We start from the raw sequence: 20,393 nt of genomic DNA on the forward strand, positions 1-20,393 counted from the left end.
TGTCCCGCAAGAAACAAGACCTCACATGACTCTGTGGACCAAAATGTGGAAAAATTATAGGTCTCAAAATGTGGAGACGCAAAAACTTTTTTGCTATAAAAAGCGTCTTTTAGTCTGGTTTCACACTTGCGTTTTTATCTGCATGCGTTTTTAAAAAAAACGCATGTGTGAAAAAATGCATGTAAACGCGGTAAAACGCATGCGTTTTTATAGAAAAACACAAGAAAACAAGAAAAAAACAAAAAACCCTAACCCTACCCCTAACCTGAAATACGTGGCACTGAAATATACGTTTATATACGTATATACGTATATAAGTGCCACGATATTTCAGTGGCCACGTATTTAAGTGCCACGTATTTAAGTGCCACGTATTTAAGTGCCACGTATTTACGTGCCACGTATTTACGTGCCACGTATTTACGTGCCACGTATTTTTCAGTGCCTGAAATACGTGGCACTGAAATACGTGGCACTTAAATACGTGGCACTTAAATACGTGGCACTTAAATACGTGGCACTTAAATACGTGGCACTTAAATACGTGGCACTTATATACGTGGCACTTATATACGTGGCACTTATATACGTGGCACTTATATACGTGGCACTTATATACGTGGCACTTATATACGTGGCACTTACATACGTGGCACTTACATACGTGGCACTTACATACGTGGCACTTATATACGTGGCACTTATATACGTGGCACTTATGACTGTCAGAAAATGTTCAGTAAACGGTTAGGGGTGAGGTTAGGGGTAGGGTTTCAGGTAGAATTGGGGAGTTTCCACTGTTCAGGCACATCAGGGGCTCTCCAAACGCGACATGGCGTCCAATCTCAATTCCAGCCAATTCTGCGTTGAAAAAGTAAAACAGTGCTCCTTCCCTTCCGAGCTCTCCCGTGCGTCCAAAAAGGGGTTTACCCCAACATATGGGGTATCAGCGTACTAGGGACAAATTGAACAACAACTTCTGGGGTCCAAGTTCTCTTGTTATCCTTGGGAAAATAAAAATTTGGGGGGCTAAAAATCATTTTTGTGGGAAAAAAAATATGTTTTATTTTCACGGCTCTGCGTTGTAAACTGTAGTGAAACACTTGGGGGTTCAAAGTTCTCACAACACATCTAGATAAGTTCCTTGGGAGGTCTAGTTTCCAATATGGGGTCACTTGTGGGGGGTTTGTACTATTTGGGTACATCAGGGGCTCTGCAAATGCAACGTGACGCCTGCAGACCAATCCATTTAAGTCTGCATTCCAAATGGCGCTCCTTCCCTTCCGAGCTCTGTCATGCGCCCAAACAGTGGTTCCCCCCCACATAGGGGGTATCAGCGTACTCAGGACAAATTGGACAACAACTTTTAGGGTCCAATTTATCCTGATACCCTTGTGAAAATACAAAACTGGGGGCTAAAAAATCATTTCTGTGAAAAAAAAAATAATTTTTATTTTCACGGCTCTGCGTTATAAACTGTAGTGAAACACTTGGGGGTTCAAAGTTCTCACAACACATCTAGATAAGTTCCTTGGGGGGTCTAGTTTCCAATATGGGGTCACTTGTGGGGGGGTTTGTACTGTTTGGGTACATCAGGGGCTCTGCAAATGCAACGTGACGCCTGCAGACCAATCCATTTAAGTCTGCATTCCAAATGGCGCTCCTTCCCTTCCGAGCTCTGTCATGCACCCAAACAGTGGTTCCCCCCCACATAGGGGGTATCAGCGTATTCAGGACAAATTGGACAACAACTTTTAGGGTCCAATTTATCCTGATACCCTTGTGAAAATACAAAACTGGGGGCTAAATTTCATTTTTGTGGAAAAAAAAAAAAATATATATTTTCACGGCTCTGCGTTATAAACTGTAGTGAAACACTTGGGGGTTCAAAGCTCTCAAAACACATCTAGATAAGTTCCTTAGGGGGTCTACTTTCCAAAATGGTGTCACTTGTGGGGGGGTTTAATGTTTAGGCACATCAGGGGCTCTCCAAACGCAACATGGCATCCCATCTTAATTCCAGTCAATTTTGCATTGAAAAGTAAAATAGCGCTTCTTCCCTTCTGAGCTCTGCTATGCGCCCAAACAATGGTTTACACCCACATATGGGGTATCGTCGTACTCAGGACAAATTGCACAACAACTTTTGTGGTCTAATTTCTTCTCTTACCCTTGGGGAAATAAAAAAATGGGGGTGAAAAGATCATTTTTGTGAAAAAATATGATTTTTTATTTTTACGGCTCTGCATTATAAACTTCTGTGAAGCACTTGTTGGGTCAAAGTGCTCACCACACATCTAGATAAGTTCCTTAGGGGGTCTACTTTCCAAAATGGTGTCACTTGTTAGGGGTTTCAATGTTTAGGCACATCAAGGGCTCTCTAAATGCAACATGGCGTCCCATCTCAATTCCAGTCAATTTTGCATTGAAAAGTCAAATGGCGCTCCTTCCCTTCCGAGCTCTGCCCTGCGCCCAAACAATGGTTTACACCCACATATGGGGTATCAGCGTACTCAGGACAAATTGCACAACAATTTTTGGGGTCCAATTTCTTCTCTCACCCTTGGGAAAATAAAAAATTGGGGGTGAAAAGATCATTTTTGTGAAAAAATATGATTTTTTATTTTTACGGCTCTGCATTATAAACTTCTGTAAAGCACTTGTTGGGTCAAAGTGCTCACCACACATCTAGATAAGTTCCTTAGGGGGTCTACTTTCCAAAATGGTGTCACTTGTGGGGGGTTTCAATGTTTAGGCACATCAGGGGCTCTCCAAATGCAACATGGCGTCCCATCTCAATTCCAGTCAATTTTGCATTGAAAAGTCAAATGGCGCTCCTTTGCTTCCAAGCTCTGCCATGCGCCCAAACTGTGGTTTACCCCCACATATGGGGTATCAGCGTACTCAGGACAAATTGTACAACAACTTTTGGGGTCTATTTTCTCCTGTTACCCTTGGTAAAATAAAACAAATTGGAGCTGAAATAAATTTTGTGTGAAAAAAAGTTAAATGTTCATTTTTATTTAAACATTCCAAAAATTCCTGTGAAACACCTGAAGGGTTAATAAACTTCTTGAAAGTGGTTTTGAGTACCTTGAGGGGTGCAGTTTTTAGAATGGTGTCACACTTGGGTATTTTCTATCATATAGACCCGTCAAAATGACTTCAAATGAGATGTGGTCCCTAAAAAAAAATGGTGTTGTAAAAATGAGAAATTGCTGGTCAACTTTTAACCCTTATAACTCCGTCACAAAAAAAAATTTTGGTTCCAAAATTGTGCTGATGTAAAGTAGACATGTGGGAAATGTTATTTATTAAGTATTTTGTGTGACATATGTCTGTGATTTAAGGGCATAAAAATTCAAAGTTGGAAAATTGCGAAATTTTCAAAATTTTCGCCAAATATTCGTTTTTTTCACAAATAAACGCAAGTTATATCGAAGAAATTTTACCACTAACATGAAGTACAATATGTCACGAGAAAACAATGTCAGAATCGCCAAGATCCGTTGAAGCGTTCCAGAGTTATAACCTCATAAAGGGACAGTGGTCAGAATTGTAAAAATTGGCCTGGTCATTAACGTGCAAACCACCCTCGGGGCTTAAGGGGTTAATCTCCAAGCTTCTCACACTAAGCCATGAATTCCAGCTCTTCTGAGGCCTGGAGGGTTTTGATGAGTGCAATAGGTCATAGCTTCATGACTTTACATTGCGCGGCATGACCTTGAGCGCGCAAGTGACATAAGTTTCAGCTCTCACAACAGCAGTGAGAAAATTTGATATGGACCAAGAGTATGATGGTGAGGAGTAAAGAAGCCAAAGACGTGAGCTGTAAGGTGAGCATAATTATTATTTTTTTAACCTTTTGATGGTACTTTACGGTTCAGAAATAATGGCGGGCAGCGGTCACCATTATGCTGAGTCTGCGCAGAAACAAATTACAAAAAATTAGCAATTTTGAGTTTGAGGATTATTGCTAAATTTAAGCACAATTCGAGTACACTTGAATTTATTCTCTTATTCGCTCATCTGTAGATTTGAGCTATTATAGGTAAGAGCAATTTATCAAATGTAGTAGGATGATTAGTGAGCAAGCATTTTTTAATAATCCCATTTATTTTTTTCATATTTAGAGAATTAAAAAAAACACTTACAAACTCCTTGTTGGAAAACAATCCTTTCATTCATCCACAATACCTTGCTATAAAGAATTTTGTGTTTTTTAGCATTTTTTTAATTGACAAACAGCAAGCTGGGAAAGCACAATGGTTTGAAAGGAAACAGACGTATGATTTGCTGCTACATAATGTTAACATACAGTAAGAAGAAGAATAAAGCAATGGCTCCTTTTCTACAAAACTAAATGAAGCATTTCTTTCTATAAAATAGCAACTCAAACATTGCTAATAAACAGTCTAAAATTAAAGAAAAAGTAAATAGTGATGTGTATTTTTCCATTCAATTTTCAATTTCACATTTGTAGGTATTTTTATGTACAGAAAGAAAAACGAGCAAGTCTAACAATTTTGTCATAATTGATATATCAGCTATATTTTTTATACGTTGATAAACATTTGATTAAGCATATACAAGAACAGTTTCATTAGTCAAGAACATTTTTGGAAATTTAGAAATTCTGTGATGATTAATGGAAGATTAAATGTGAATGTCCATTTAAAGAAGAACTGGGGCAGTAGCAATGCTTAAAATGCTTGAAAATAACAAGCTAGTCCCTAATTTGTGATGACCCTACAGTTAAACGGCCATCTTTACCTTGCTTATAGGATCTTTTTTCTGATGTGTCTGCAGTGGCGACATACTGTCTAAAACATGTGATCAGTCCTGACTTCAACATTCCTGCTGGGGAAGAAAGTATTTGTCTGCAGTAGTCATTCGTTGTACGTGTGATATCACTACTGCAGCCCTGTAAATCAAGAACTTCTGGGAACAATGTAATGGTGGCAGTGGCATCAAAGCGTAAGTCATTTTTAGCTTGTCATTTTTAATGATTTCCTACAATTGCCCATTTTTCACAAAAAGACAACTCAAATTATATTAGGCTACATGCTGTAAGGGGCAGTTCTCTCGTATACCTTTTACTGTCCAGTCACCATAAATACACATTCAGTGTATTATAAAACAACTTTTCAAAACTTTCCACTCCCTCCTGAGTTCTAAAGTACAGGCCCTAGTCACCAACCTCATCGCTGACGATCTGGCTACTTATTTCCTAGACAAAATCAACCATATCCATCAGGACATTTTTGCACAGTCCCCTTACAGCCTGAACCCCCTTCCCACACCCACCTCAAACTCACTTTCTACCTTTGAGCCTGTCACAGAAGTTTCCAGGCTCCTTGCTTCTTCTCATCCTACAACTTTCACCGGTGACCCTATTCCCTCATATCTCCTTCACTCCTTCTCCCCAGTTGTCACTACAAAAACAAGCATTCCCAATGCATGTCTGCTTCAATACCAAGGGGGAGTGTACTTGTAATTGTTTGCATTGCTTGGAGTCCTTCCAATCTATTATCAAAAATAAATTGAATTAAAAGAGGTAACACCTCTTTGCATAATAATAATCTTTATTTTTTATATAGTGCTAACATATTCCGCATCACTTTACAGGTTGCACACATTATCATCGCTGTCCCCGATGGGGCTCACAATCTAATCAGTATGTCTTTGGAATGTGGGAGGAAACCGGAGAACCCGGAGGAAACCCACGCAAACACGGAGAGAACATGCAAACTCTTTGCAGATGTCCTTGGTGGGGTTTGGACCCAGGACTCCAGCGCTGCAAGGCTACTGTGCTAACCACTGCACCATCGTGCTGCCCTATTGTGCAGAGTGCTGCACAGTACAATAGTGGGATATATAGGAGGCATGTACCTGGCCCTAAAAATTTAATGTAATTCTTTTTGATACCCCATAGACTCTTTGGACTGCTTGTAGTCCCTCCAATTACAAGTACACTTCCCTGATGAGGCCTCCGTATTGAGGCAGAAATGCGTTGGAAAAGCTTTTTTGTCTATTTCTTATAGGGTCTATAGACATAGGTTATACCTGAGCACTGCCCTTGTTAGGGCGGGAGACATACAGAGCACAACAGGGAAACTAGGAACATTGATGCTATCCTGTTTGTGTATGATTGTCTCCGTGCTGAGGAGCTTAGTGGAAATGAACTGCTACAACTGGAATTTTATGAGATCGGAACTGTTTTATACTAACACTGGCACCATGAGCACTTTATTGATATGTATTTTTTGGATTTTTTTAGTTTTGTGTGTATTATTGAGTTAGAACCTTTTAACTATAACAAATAAAAGTTAGATTTTATACTCTACTTTACTTCCTGGAAATGCCTTATTTATTATAATGATGGCTGTACCATACATGACAAACACTTTCTACCTATTGGGTCCCCCTTATTTCCATATAGATTGTAAACATGTAAATAGGTCCTTCACTCCTGCTGTAACTGGTGAACTATGTGTTGCTTTGTGATGTCTTTTGTTTATAAATGTCCTTACTTAACTGTAAAGTGCTGCATAACATGTTGTGGCTATATAAATAAAATTATTATTAAATTATTATTATTATACAGTGCAATGAAAAGAAATAAGGCTCATTGCACATAAATATTTGTCTTTACTCCATTACCACCCTCAAATTGACCAGATAATGTACTTCTGTAAACAGCATGTCTTCTTTTTCTTTGCGTACACAAAAACTAACATTCATGGTAAATTAAATGTACCTAATCCATTCAGCAAAAAAAAAAGATTAAAAAAGAAATGAAACAATATTGCTGTTAGGCGCCGGGATTCTCATACTGCACTAGGTAGATCCCAAGCCTTGTCTCCCTCTGCGGTCTCCCATTTTTCTTTGACTGCAGTGGAGCCTGCTCAGCAGAGACATCAATCTCAGCATCTGGCTCAGACTCGTGCTGTTCGTCTAGTTACAGCTGGCTCTCCAGTTACAGCTATAGTAACTAGCAATAGGAGGCAGCGAACAGATGTTCCTGGGTCTAAGTCCAGAAATCACTCCACTGAGCATGCTCATGGGGCGACCTCTCATTGGTGGTCGGCCGTCAGATGCTCAGGTCCTGTTCCGGCTCCAGACTGGCCCGCGAGCAAGGTCCTGTATGATTGGCACAATCTATAAAAGGATCTTTGGTGCGCTAAGATCATTTATGTTACATGAGTGTGTGGAACACTACGGTAATGTGGACTTGTTTGCTTGGTGGTGTATAGCCTTTAGAATTCCGGCACCTCCAGAGAGGTGTTCATATGAGTGCATATACTGTGACTGTGTCCACTACCTGTTCCCTTGCCCCAGAGAGGGTAGCACTGACCTGTGAAGTAACAGGGGTTTTCACATAGCGCCATTCCCACTAGCGTGGCAACTAGCTGCGCCATACTGTTTCTACCCCTCTGTGAAGCTAACAGAGCTGGGTAATTACTTTCTGTTGACACTGGGGGACTTTTAACCCCGTGTGCTTTCAAGATTGCTTGCTGCAAGCTTTCGCCATTGTTCATTAGCTGTGGTTTTACATCTCCGCATGGCAGACCACCGGTTGCGATCACACTTCATCTTTATAATTAGTGCGATCCGCCAACCCTAACAATTGCTACCACAATAACATTTGGCACAAAAGTAATCAATTCCTTAAACAGTCATCAGACCTGTTCTGTCCCCATCTATTGAGGCCTGCTGTCACATGGATATGTTTAAAGCTAGAGATAGGACCACCCTTAATGTGTACACCTTGTCGCGGTGGGATGGTTTATATGCTTTTTGATCAAAATAGTGTCAACCAAGTACCCTATATCATTTACATGTACTAATACTATTTATTTGCTTACTAAAAGGTATTTGCTTTTTTAAATTTTTATTCAAAGGGGTAGGTCTCTCATGTTCCTTTTACTTTCCAATTCCCATAAATACACATTTAAAACGATGCAAAGAAATTGACCAGATAATTTACTATTCTAAAAACAATGTCTTCTTTTGAGTACACAACAACTATCATCCATAGTAAACTAAATGTATCTAATACATTAAGCAAAAAAAGACGTAAAAACAAACAAAATAATATTACGACAACGATAAAACTCATCATAAATTTATTAAACTCTTAGATGAGCTGTTTACAACATAATGACACTTCATTATCATTATTGAATTAGAATATTGATATTTATTTATTTTAGAACAATAAACATGGTATTTTTGATAAGTAAATTAATTCACCCAATTTGTGTAAACTTAACATGAGGCCTTGTGGGGAAATGATCTTTGCATTTCACAATGTGTTTGATTTACAACTTTACAAATGATTTAGTGAATTCTAAGAAAATTGAAATGGCAAGAAGTGTTGATTTATTAATGAGTATCCTTATTTAAGGAACTTTTTGAAGGAGTTACATTTAAAGATAACCTGTCAGCACGATTTTGTAATCCAAAGTAATGACATGGCTGTAATTGACCTGTAGTACTGATAACATTTATACATTTGGGGAAGAAATCCGCTCTGTTGTTCTTCTTTATTCAACATTTGAAATGTCCTCCTTATTAGATTTTGGTGCACAGGGGCCTGACTGTGCACTGGGTCTTCCCCTCCCTGTCTGTGATTCCCCGGCCTCTCCACCTGCCTCCAGTCTTTGAATGACAGGTCACTGTTAAGATGTCACACAGATGAAGCAGGTCATTCAAAAGCCAGGGGCAGGTGAAGGGGCCAGGGATTCACAGAGATGGAGGAGACCCGGTGCACAGTCCGGCCCCTGTGCACCAAATTCTAATTAGCAGAAAATTTCAAATGGTAATTAAAGGAGAGCAAGAGAGCAAATTTATTCCACAAAGGTATCAATTTAATCAGTATTATGGCTCCATTACAGCCATGCCTTTACTGTACATTACAAAATTGCACTGACAGATTCTATTTAATAAAGACAGAAAAGTGAAAAAATAGACATGTGACAGATCTAAACATTGCAAAACATTGGAAAGACATATTTTTTACTTTAAAATTCTGACTTTTAATTACAAAAACCACTAAATATGTATTACTCTTACCATTTAGTTTTGGGCCTGGAGTCCCCATAACTGGCTTTGTTTTATTCTCAAATGGTTTGGAACCAGCTACAAATACAGAAGTATTCTAGTAAGTTAAACAGTTATAAAATGCATTACATAAAATAGATAATTATTAAGTTATTATTTTCTTTCTTAAGAACTCCAAGGTAAAAATGTTTTTGATTGCCTATCCCTACCTTATTTTACTTTGTAAGACCTTTTATTCATCTCACTCCTTTTCCACAGTTCTACACCTCTAAATTGCTAACTTTTCTCTGTTACAAATTCTTGAAACCCCCTTTATCAAAACATTCAACCAACCTCACTCCTGCATAGAGAAGTAGGGCACATCCTTTCTTTGGGTGATCCAACCTGGTTACTGTGTGATTACGATTTCAGAAAGGCTCTTTCATCATAGCATCTCTAAACATTAGTGATGAGCGAATATACTCATTGCTCGAGATTTCTCGAGCATGCTCGGGGGTCCTCTGAGTATTTTTTAGTGCTCGGAGATTTAGTTTTTATTGCCGCAGCTGCATGATTTATATCTGATAGCCAGCATAAGTACATGTGGGGATTCCCTAGCAACCAGGCAACCCCCACATGTACTTATGCTGGCTAACAGATGTAAATCATTCAGCTCCGGCAAGAAAAACTAAATCTCCGAGCACTAAAAATACTCGGAAGACCCCCGAGCATGCTCGAGAAATCTCGAGTAACGAGTATATTCGCTCATCACTACTAAACACCTCAATGGGCACCTCCAGCAGATAACTAAACTTTCAGAATAAGCAAAAGTATATCCAAAATACTCCAAATACTCGGAGTCTGCTTACTCCATGTTTCATATTGCAAGATTTGCCACAATTAAGGAAATTGAAGCAAAGCAATTAACCCTTAGAGTATGTTCACATGATAAAACGCAACATTATTTTTTGCTGATATTTAAAAAAAAAAACTTGGAGATTTGTTTAAGAAAATTACAAAAATGTAGCAGAATATAATGTTCTCATCATGCAATAATGCTGAATATTTTGGTGTTTTTCTGGAAAATTGTGGCAAAAATGCAACCTAATTTCAATGTGGGAATATGACCTTAAAGAGAATCTGTCAGCAGGTTTTTGCTATGTAATCTGAGGGCCACAAAAGGTGGGAGCTTAGACACAGATGATAGGGATGTGTCACTTATTAGACTGTGTGCTCTTGTTTCAATACAATGAATGTTTTAGCACCAGGAGGTTATCACTGCCTGGACTACAGCTCCCATGAACCTTGGTCTGACCCCGCCCCCTCCTCTGATAATCAGTTTACTGTTAATATACAGTGTACAGAGAAAGCTGTGGTGTGGGCGGGGTCAGCTTTCTGAGCACTGCTAGATGCTACATCTAAAATCTCTGATTGTGTCATAACTGCTGCAACCAGTAAAGTGAAACATCGTAAGTAATAATCAGGGTCTCTTTTCCTACATTATGCTGCTCTCAGATGAGGTAACAAAAACCTGCTGACAGATTCCCTTGAAGCTGCGTTGATGTATAGTGACATTTCTGCCACAGCTTTGGAATATTTTGGTCAACAATATTGGTTTTAAACTATATTTGTAAAACTGCAACTGGCCCAGAGTGTGCATACATAGCTTTAGTAGACGTATTTTACTGTGTTATTCAAATCATCGCCTAAATCAGAGTGTATAAAGTCAAATCATCACCGGCTGCTGAGTCACTCGAGCTGACTTTGTCACTAACCACTGAGCTCTGCCCATTGAGATTGAATGTAGTCCCAAAATCAGCAGTTAACTAACAAAGCTAAGCTTAATAAATATTCAGTGTGCAAAGCACAGCAGCCGAGGATGACTCAACAGTAATGCTGTGCTCTGCATACAGCAGATAGCCAGTAGTGGATGCTATCCACATAAATAGTCTGGGCTAACCATCTGACCCTTGCCTTGCCCCCTAGTATTATACATATTGCTTACAGGGGTGATAAACCTGATAATTAGGCCACAGTCAGGTACAATGATGAAATCCACAGCAAATCTTTTGCAAAACACATACAGAATTCGGATTTTGTTGCAGTTGCAAATGGAAGTTCCACAAGTTTGCCAACTTGGAGTAACAGGTCTTAGTGACGGTGCTCAAAGGGGTTAATCTGTTAGATCTTATAGATTATAAATATAGTACACCTGTGTGCATCTTAGATTACATAGAGAAGCATAGCCTCTTAATCCTACGGTGATTGCACTCCCATGGGTCTAGTAATTATTCACCTGATTGACTGCATCTTTGCAGTCTGTAAACCATTTGTGAAGACCTTTGAAAAAAGCAAAACCCTTTTTGACCCAGATGCCTTGAGAAAGATTTTACAGTACAAAACTCTGAAGTTAAAATGTAGCTGTATAAACCACTAATATTGGTGGAATCTAAATAATACACTAGAGATTGTAGTACTGTAGGTAGGAAATATAATTATTTGATAGTGACTTGTTCCTGCTCTGTGGGAAATTTATGTCATTTACAGAAATAAAGAATTATTAATACATTTCATTGCAATTTTAACCCCTTCCCGACCTATGACGCATACGCTGCGTCATGAAAGTCGGTGCCAATCCGACCTGTGACGCAGCGTATGCGTCATGGCGGAATCGCGTTCCTGCAGGTCGGGTGAAAGGGTTAACTGAAATTTCACCCGACCTGCAGATACAGGGGAACTTGTACTTTAGCCCGGGGAGGGGGGTGGCTCAGCCCCCACTTGGCTACAATCGCCCTGGTGACCACTTTGTCACCACCCCCCAGATCTGATTGGAGCTAGCGTCCATGTGACGCTAGCTCTCCATTCAGATGTGTGGGGGGGGGCGGAGAAAACCATGGCTGCCTCGCTGTCCAGCTTCATGCCTTCCGTGGAAGCTGAACAGCGAGGTGCCTGCATACTGCCCTGCCACATACAGCGATCGCCGCCGCCGCTGCAGTCACCGCCACCGCTGCAGTGGCCCCCACCGCCAGGTGCTCCCCTCTGCTTCTCTTCCCCCCCTTGTGATTCCATGCCCCCCGACCTTCACTCCCTCCCCCCTGCACCCGGTGATCGCCCCCTCCCCCCTGCCCCAGAGATTACCCCCCCTGCTGCTGCCGGCTCCATTTCCACCTTCTGCTGCATCGCATCTGACAGCCCCCACCCCAGTGATCCCCCCTGATCTCTCCTCTGATCGCCCCCCTGATCTCCCCCCTGCCCTGTGGATCACCCCCTGCCTCGCTGATGTCCTCCCCTGCCCCGCTGATGTCCCCCCTGCCCCTCAGATCTCCCCCCTGCCTTGTGGATCACCCCCTGCCCCACTGATGTCCTCCCCTGCCCCGCTGATGTCCCCCCTGCCCCGCAGATCTCCCCCCTGCCTTGTGGATCACCTGCTGCCCTGCTGATGTCCCCCCTGCCCCGCTGATGTCCCCCCTGCCCCGCTGATGTCCCCCCTGCCCCGCAGATCTCCCCCCTGCCCTGTGGATTGCCCCCTGCCCCGCTGATGTCCTCCCTGCCCTGCTGATGTCCTCCCTGCCCCGCTGATGTCCTCCCTGCCCCGCTGATGTCCTCCCTGCCCCGCTGATGTCCTCCCTGCCCCGCTGTCCTCCCTGCCCCGCTGATGTCCTCCCTGCCCCGCTGATGTCCTCCCTGCCCCGCTGATGTCCTCCCTGCCCCGCTGATGTCCCCCCTGCCCCGCAGATCTCCCCCCTGCCTTGTGGATCACCCCCTGCCCTGCTGATGTCCCCCCTGCCCCGCTGATGTCCCCCCTGCCCTGCAGATCTCCCCCCTGCCCTGTAGATTGCCCCCTGCCCTGCTGATGTCCTCCCTGCCCCGCTGATGTCCTCCCTGCCCCACTGATCTCCCTCCCTGCCCCGCTGATGTCTCCCCTGCCCCGCTGATGTCTCCCCTGCCCCGCAGATCTCTCCCCTGCCTTGTGGATCGCCCCCTGCCCCGCTGATGTCCCTCCTGCCCGGCTGATGTCCCCCCTGCCCCGCAGATCTCCCCCCTGCCTTGTGGATCGCCCCATGCCCCGCTGATGTCCCCCCTGCCCCGCAGATCTCCCCCCTGCCCTGTGGATTGCCCCCTGCCCCACTGATGTCCCTCCCTGCCCTGCTGATGTCCCCCCTGCCCCGCAGATCGCCCCCCTGCCTCGCTGATGTCCCCCCTGCCCCGCTGATGTCCTCCCCTGCCCCGTTGATCTCCCGCCTGCCCCGTGGATCTCCTCCCCTGCCCCGCTGATGTCCTCCCCTGCCCCGCTGATGTCCTCACCTGCCCCGCTGATGTCCTCCCTTGCCCCGCTGATGTCCTCCCCTGCCCCGCTGATCTTCCCCTGGCCCACTGATGTCCTTCCCCTGCCCCGCTGATGTCCTCCCTGCACTGTGGATCACCCCCTGCCCCGCTGATGTCCTCCCCTGCTCCGGTGATGTCCCCCCTGCCCCGCTGATCTCCCCCTTGCCCTGTGGATCGCCCCCTTCCCCGCTGATGTCCTCCCCTTCCCCGCTGATGTCCTCCCCTTCCCCGCTGATGTCCTCCCCTTCCCCGCAGATCTCCCCCTGCCCCGCAGATCTCCCCCCTGCCCCGCAGATCTCCCCCCTGCCCCACCGATGTCCTCCCCTGCCCCGCCGATGTCCCCCCCTGCCCCAGTTTTCCCATTAGGGTTGGGATTAGGGGTAGGGTTAGGATTAGGGTTGGGATTAGGGGTAGGGTTAGGATTAGGGGTAGGGTTGGGATTAGGGGCAGGGTTAGGGTTGGGATTAGGGGTAGGGTTAGGATTAGGGGTAGGGTTGGGATTAGGGGCAGGGTTAGGGTTGGGATTAGGGGTAGGGTTAGGATTAGGGGTAGGGTTGGGATTAGGGGTAGGGGTGTGTTGGGGTTAGGGTTGGAGATAGAATTGGGGGTTTCCACTGTTTAGGCACATCAGGGGCTCTCCAAACGCGACATGGCGTCCGATCTCCATTCCAGCCAATTCTGCGTTAAAAAAGTAAAACAGTGCTCCTTCCCTTCCGAGCTCTCCCGTGCGCCCAAACAGGGGTTTACCCCAACATTTGGGGTATCAGTGTACTCAGGACAAATTGGACAACAACTTTTTTGGTCCAATTTCTTTGTTACCCTTGGCAAACTAAAAATTTGGGGGGCTAAAAAACCCTTTTTGTGGGAAAAAATGTTTTTTTTTTGTTTTCAGGGCTCTGCGTTATAAACTGTAGTGAAACACTTAGGGGTTCAAAGTTCTCTCAACACATCTAGATAAGTTCCTTGGGGGTCTAGTTTCCAATATGGGGTCACTTGTGGGGGGTTTCTACTGTTTAGGTACATTAGGGGCTCTGCAAACGCAATGTGATGCCTGCAGACCAATCCATCTAACTCTGCATTCCAAATGGTGTTCATTCCCTTCCGAGCTCTGCCATGCGCCCAAATGGTGGTTCCCCTCCACATATAGGGTATCAGCGTACTCAGGACAAATTGGTCAACAGCTTTTGGGGACCAATTTCTCCTGTTACCCTTGTGAAAATAAAAAATTCCGGGCTAAAAATCATTTTTGAGGAAAGAAAAATAATTTTTTATTTTCATGGCTCTGCGTTATAAACTTCTGTGAAGCACCTGGGGGTTTTAAGTGCTCACTATGCATCTAGATAAGTTCCTTGGGGGGTCTAGTTTCCAAAATGGGGTCACTTGTAGGGGAGCTCCAATGTTTAGGCACACAGGGGCTCTCCAAACGCGACATAGTGTCCGCTAACGATTGGAGCTAATTTTCCATTCAAAAAGTCAAATGGCGCGCCTTCCCTTCCGAGCCTTGCCGTGCACCCAAACAGTGGTTTACCCCCACATATGAGGTATCGGCGTACTCAGGAGAAACTGCCCAACTAATTTTAGGATCCAATTTATCCTGTTGCCCATGTGAAAATGAAAAAATTGAGGCTAAAAGAAATTTTGTGTGAAAAAAAAGTACTTTTTCATTTTTACGGATCAATTTGTGAAGCACCTGAGGGTTTAAAGTTCTCACTATGCTTCTAGATAAGTTCCTTGGGGGGTCTAGTTTTCAAAATGGGGTCACTTGTGGGGGAGCTCCAATGTTTAGGCACACAGGGGCTCTCCAAACCTGACATGGTGTCCGCTAGCGATGGAGATAATTTCTCATTCAAAAAGTCAAATGGCGCTCCTTCCCTTCCGAGCCTTACCATGTGCCCAAACAGTGGTTTACCCACACATGTGAGGTATCGGTGTACTCAGGAGAAATTGTCCAACAAATTTTAGGATCCATTTTATCCTCTTGCCCATGTGAAAATGAAAAAATTGAGGCTAAAATAATTTTTTTGCGAAAAAAAAGTACTTTTTCATTTTTACGGATTAATTTGTGAAGCACCTGGGGGTTTAAAGTGCTCATTATGCTTCTAGATAAGTTCCTTGGGGGGTCTAGTTTCCAAAATGGGGTCACTTGTGGGGGAGCTCCAATGTTTAGGCACACGGGGGCTCTCCAAACGCGACATGGTGTCCGCTAAAGATTGGAGCCAATTTTTCATTCAAAAAGTCAAATGGCGCTCCTTCCCTTCCGAGCCCTGCCGTGCGCCCAAACAGTGGTTTACCCCCACATATGAGGTATCAGCGTACTCAGGACAAATTGGACAACAAAGTTCGTCGTCCAGTTTCTCCTTTTGCCCTTGGGAAAATAAAAAAATTGTTGCGAAAAGATCATTTTTGTGACTAAAAAGTTGAATGTTAATTTTTTCCTTCCATGTTGCTTCTGCTGCTGTGAAACTCCTGAAGGGTTAATAAACTTCTTGAATGTGGTTTTGAGCACCTTGAGGGGTGCAGTTTTTAGAACGGTGTCACTTTTGGGTATTTTCAGCCATATAGAACCCTCAAACTGACTTCAAATGTGAGGTGGTCCCTAAAAAAAATGGTTTTGTAAATTTTGTTGTAAAAATGAGAAATCACTGGTCAAATTTTAACCCTTATAACTTCCTAGCAAAAAAAAAATTTGTTTCCAAAATTATGCTGACGTAAAGTAGACATGTGGGAAATGTTATTTATTAACTATTTTCTGTCACATAACTCTCTGGTTTAACAGAATAAAAATTCAAAATGTGAAAATTGCAAAATTTTCAAAATTTTCGCCAAATTTCCGTTTTTTTCACAAATAAACTCAGAAATTATCGACCTAAATTTACCACTAACATAAAGCCCAATATGTCACGAAAAAACAATCTCAGAATCGCTAGGATCCGTTGAAGCGTTCCTGAGTTATTACCTCATAAAGGGACACTGGTCAGAATTGCAAAAAACGGCAAGGTCATTAAGGCCAAAATAGGCTGGGTCATGAAGGGGTTAATCTAATTATAAAATGCCACGGTAAAGGGCAATTTCCATCTTGGACATTTACGACATCTCCACAGGATATGCCATAAATGTTTAATTGATGTGTTTACTCCTTCCAGTCTGCCATTTTTACAACTTCCATAGAAGTGAGAGAGATGTGATATTCATAGGTGCACAATACGATTCAAAGATGGCTAAGGGGGTCAGAAGGGTGGTCAGTAAATATCAGACATTTATTACAAATTGTGCTGATATACAATAAATGTCTAAGATGAGAACGATCCTTTCAATGTGGGACTTCTATGTTATTACTTCATTATAACTAAACATTTTACTTGTTTTTCCATCTCTCAAGACACTCTACTGCTTGGACAAAAAGGAACTATGGGTCTGAGTGACTGGGACATTGTGTTAGGCGTCGGGATTCTCTAGCTGTGTGGGATAGATCCCAAGCCTCATCTGTCTCTGTGATCTCCAATTCAGCTCTGGCTGAGGCAGTCCCAGCATCTTGCTCAGCCTCGTGGTATACACTTGGTTACTGTTGGCCCTTCAGCTAAGGCTATAGGAACCAGTGATGTTCTGGTGCAGTACTACACTCCAGAGTCTAAGTCTAGAGATCACCTTACTTAGCATGTCCGTGATGTGGCATCTTCTCATTGGTGGTCGGATGTTAGCTGCTCTGGTGATGTTGATGTGCCAGCTCTAGATGGCCGACGGGCGATGCCACTGCCGGCTGGGCATGAGTGTTTGGGGTGGAGCCGAAGGTTTAAAAGGCTTTCTGCAGCACACGCGAGCGTGCTAGTATCATTTATGTTCAGCTATGTGAGAGGAGTCTCTACCACGCTGTCTGCATGTGCTTTGGGACTGTACACTTAGGCAGGCAGCTAGCATCAGTGGGGGCAATTAGCCACTTGGCTTCACATCTGTTACCTACATGTGTGCGGTTAGCACAGTAGAGTCTCAGAGCAAGCTCAACCCTAGTCAGCATCTGTTTTGTTTCTGTGTGTGATTGACAGCTCAGTTGCAGAGCATGCTCTTACCTTGTGTTTTCCCTGTGATGTTTAACAGGGCATAGCACTCCGTATACATTTGTTCAGTGCCTCTCTGTGGAGTAACGGAGTTTGGTGCTTAGTGTTCCGTTCACACTGTGTGGCATTAACACAATGTGTCCAGGCAATCGCTCGCTGTATGTTCCGTCATTGCTCACTAGCAGCAGTTTATCATCTCTCCACAATGGACCCCGGGTTGCGATTGCACTTTATTATTTATTTTATTTAGTACAATCCGCCAACCCTAACACATTGTAGAGTGATATTGGGACCGAAATACTGGATTGATAAAACATCAACTTTTATTTCTATTTTACCTTTACAGTTGGAACAAAGGTGATAAAGGAACAAATATGTGCACCAAACCCTAACTGAAAAGCCATATGCTAAATTGCAATTACCACAGGCAACCATACAAGACAAGATAAACTGAAATTTGTTCCTGAAATGGGCTTAGAGAAAAGGTTTACAGACAACAGACAATTTGCTTTTTCAATTATTGAAAAGTAGACCTAATTTTGGTAATATGTGGGAAAGAATAGGTTTCCCAAAACTTTCTAGTAGAGATTTCATTTACTTTTGCTAAAGTGGACATTTAAGGATCCTGGTCAGTAATTACTAGACCAGATCCATGCAAACCTCTTCCAATCTGATAACTTCACCAACACGTCTTCTGATTAGTTGGCCTTGTGCAAAGTCACACCAAAATTATGATGTCACTCTGGGCATATTAATCAGAATAGGCGCCAGGGATGTCGGTAGAGGTTTACATGTCTATAGTCTGATGAGCAGCTCTACCGACATGGTGACAGATCACTTTTCTCAACTCTGTTGTATGGACAAAATAAAATAGTGTAAGATAATAATTTACTAAATTTGTGTTTTTAGGTGGTTAATGTAGTTGTAGAACTCAGCAGAACAAAACCATATTAGGAGCTGTAGTATTTGCAGTGGGGATGGTAAACTTATTTCAGCTTGTTCATTGATGCTTTCATTGAAAAGAATAGTTTAGCAACCTGCAAACCGGAAATTTTCTGCAAGAAATCCGCATGGTTTTTTTTGCGTTTTTTTCCTGTTTTTTTATCGTTTTTTTTAGCATTTTGCAAGCATAATTAGCTTGCAGAATGCTAAAGTTTTCCAAGCGATCTGTAGCATCGCTTGGAAAACTGATTGACAGGTTGGTCACACTTGTCAAACATAGTGTTTGACAAGTGTGATCAACTTTTTACTATAGATGCTGCCTATGCAGCATCAATAGTAAAAAGATATAATGTTAAAAATAATAAAAAAAATGGTTATACTCACCTTCCGCAAACAGCTGATCTCCTCAGCGGCTTCCGTTCCTATAGATGGTGTGTGTGTGCAGGACCTTCGATGACGTCACGGTCATGTGACCACGACATCATCGCGGTCATGTGACCACGACATCATCGCAGGTCCTTCACACACACCATCTATAGGAACGGAAGCGGCAGCGTGCACCGCTGAGAGGCGGGAAGACTCCTGGGGCCATCGAAGGTGAGTATATGACTATTTTTTATTTTAATTCTTTTTTTTTACCAATTATATGGTGCCCAGTCCGTGGAGGAGAGTCTCCTCTCCTCCACCCTGGGTACCAACCGCACATGATCTGCTTACTTCCCGCATGGTGGGCATAGCCCCGTGCGGAAAGTAAGCAGATCAATGCATTCCTAGGTGTGCGGAATCCCCACAATTCCGCAAATTTAATGAACATGTTGCTTTTTTTTCCGCGAAGCGATTTTTTTCGGGGAACAAAATGCAACATTTCCACAAGAAATGCGGAATACACTGAAAATAATGGGAGGCATATGTAAGCATTTTTTTTGTGTTTTTTTTCGCATTTTTATCACGTTTTTATAGTGAAAAAACGCGAAAAAAACGTGAAAAATACTGAACGTGTGCACATGGCCTTATAGTTCGAGAGTTGGGGGAGGAGAGAGAGAGAGAAAGATTTTCCAACTTTACTAGTAAGCTCATCCTTATTGAAGAGTCAAAAAAATACATAAAAATGTGTACTGCGTTAACCCTCTATATGCATATTTAGAGGTTGCCCTGGACCAAAACTATTTTTCCAGAAATTCATTCTTACTAATAGGTAAAAATTAGCAGCATTCAGAACTGGATTCATTGTGACCCAAATTTACTAGCTACAACCAAACTAAATAAAAGCTCAAACTAAGTGAAAATAATTTAAGGTAAAAAAAAAAAATCTACTGTTTGTTTAAATATTTGCAATTTCAAAATCAAAATCTAAATAAATTATAATTTGAAATTTAATGTAATCACCAATATATAACTAATTGATAACTTATTATTAATACTTACAGTGTAATACTTGTTTTTCTTTAAATAAATGTTTTATTTAAACCAAGGAATCCCATTTCTTTCACACAGAGAATGATGTGATGAATAAAGCCATTAAAAAAACAAAAGTCTTGCATTTCATTTTCCAGCCAAGTACAAATAATTCAAATGTTTCAAGACAAGTAATATTATATTACATTACCTGTGCAAACTGGAACTTTTCCGCTCCATGTGTTATCTGGCTGGCAAATTCTGTGCTCAGTCCCTCCCGAGAGAAGATATCCTGGCTGGCAAGTGTAAATTAATGTATAACCAAGTGACGGAAGATCTATTCCAACAACATTTGAATGTAATGGAGATTCTGGCTGCTTGCAGCTGTGGGCTGTAGAAAAAACAACTGGTAAGCGATAGAGCTAAAACATATTACTATCTTTTATCTATGAGATTGGAACAATGTTTTATAGTTGGTGCAAGCACTTGTATAATTTAGGTGCAATGTAAAATACACCTGCAGAATTACAGTGTCTGAACCTGCTTTATAGCAACATAAAGGTAACTAAAGAATATAAAGCAATCGGCACTGGTAGGTAATGTACAGATGGAAGGTATGTCATTCTGAAATTT

At 42.4% G+C, this 20,393-nt stretch overlaps 1 protein-coding gene across 7 annotated transcripts in view; it reads right to left on the bottom strand.

Moving 5' to 3' along the window:
• Positions 1–20,393, bottom strand: part of CSMD3 (CUB and Sushi multiple domains 3) — a 1,888,113-nt gene that overhangs the window by 18,900 nt on the left and 1,848,820 nt on the right. For all 7 annotated transcript variants that reach the window (XM_077271102.1, XM_077271099.1, XM_077271098.1 and 4 more), the window contains 2 exons: positions 19,972–20,151; positions 9,079–9,144 (listed from right to left, as the gene is read on the bottom strand). In XM_077271102.1, the coding sequence (XP_077127217.1) occupies positions 9,079–9,144; positions 19,972–20,151 (246 nt within the window). The remainder of the gene's footprint in view (positions 1–9,078; positions 9,145–19,971; positions 20,152–20,393) is intronic.

Source organism: Ranitomeya variabilis, chromosome 6, assembly GCF_051348905.1.
Source record: "Ranitomeya variabilis isolate aRanVar5 chromosome 6, aRanVar5.hap1, whole genome shotgun sequence".
Lineage (NCBI taxonomy): Eukaryota > Metazoa > Chordata > Amphibia > Anura > Dendrobatidae > Ranitomeya > Ranitomeya variabilis.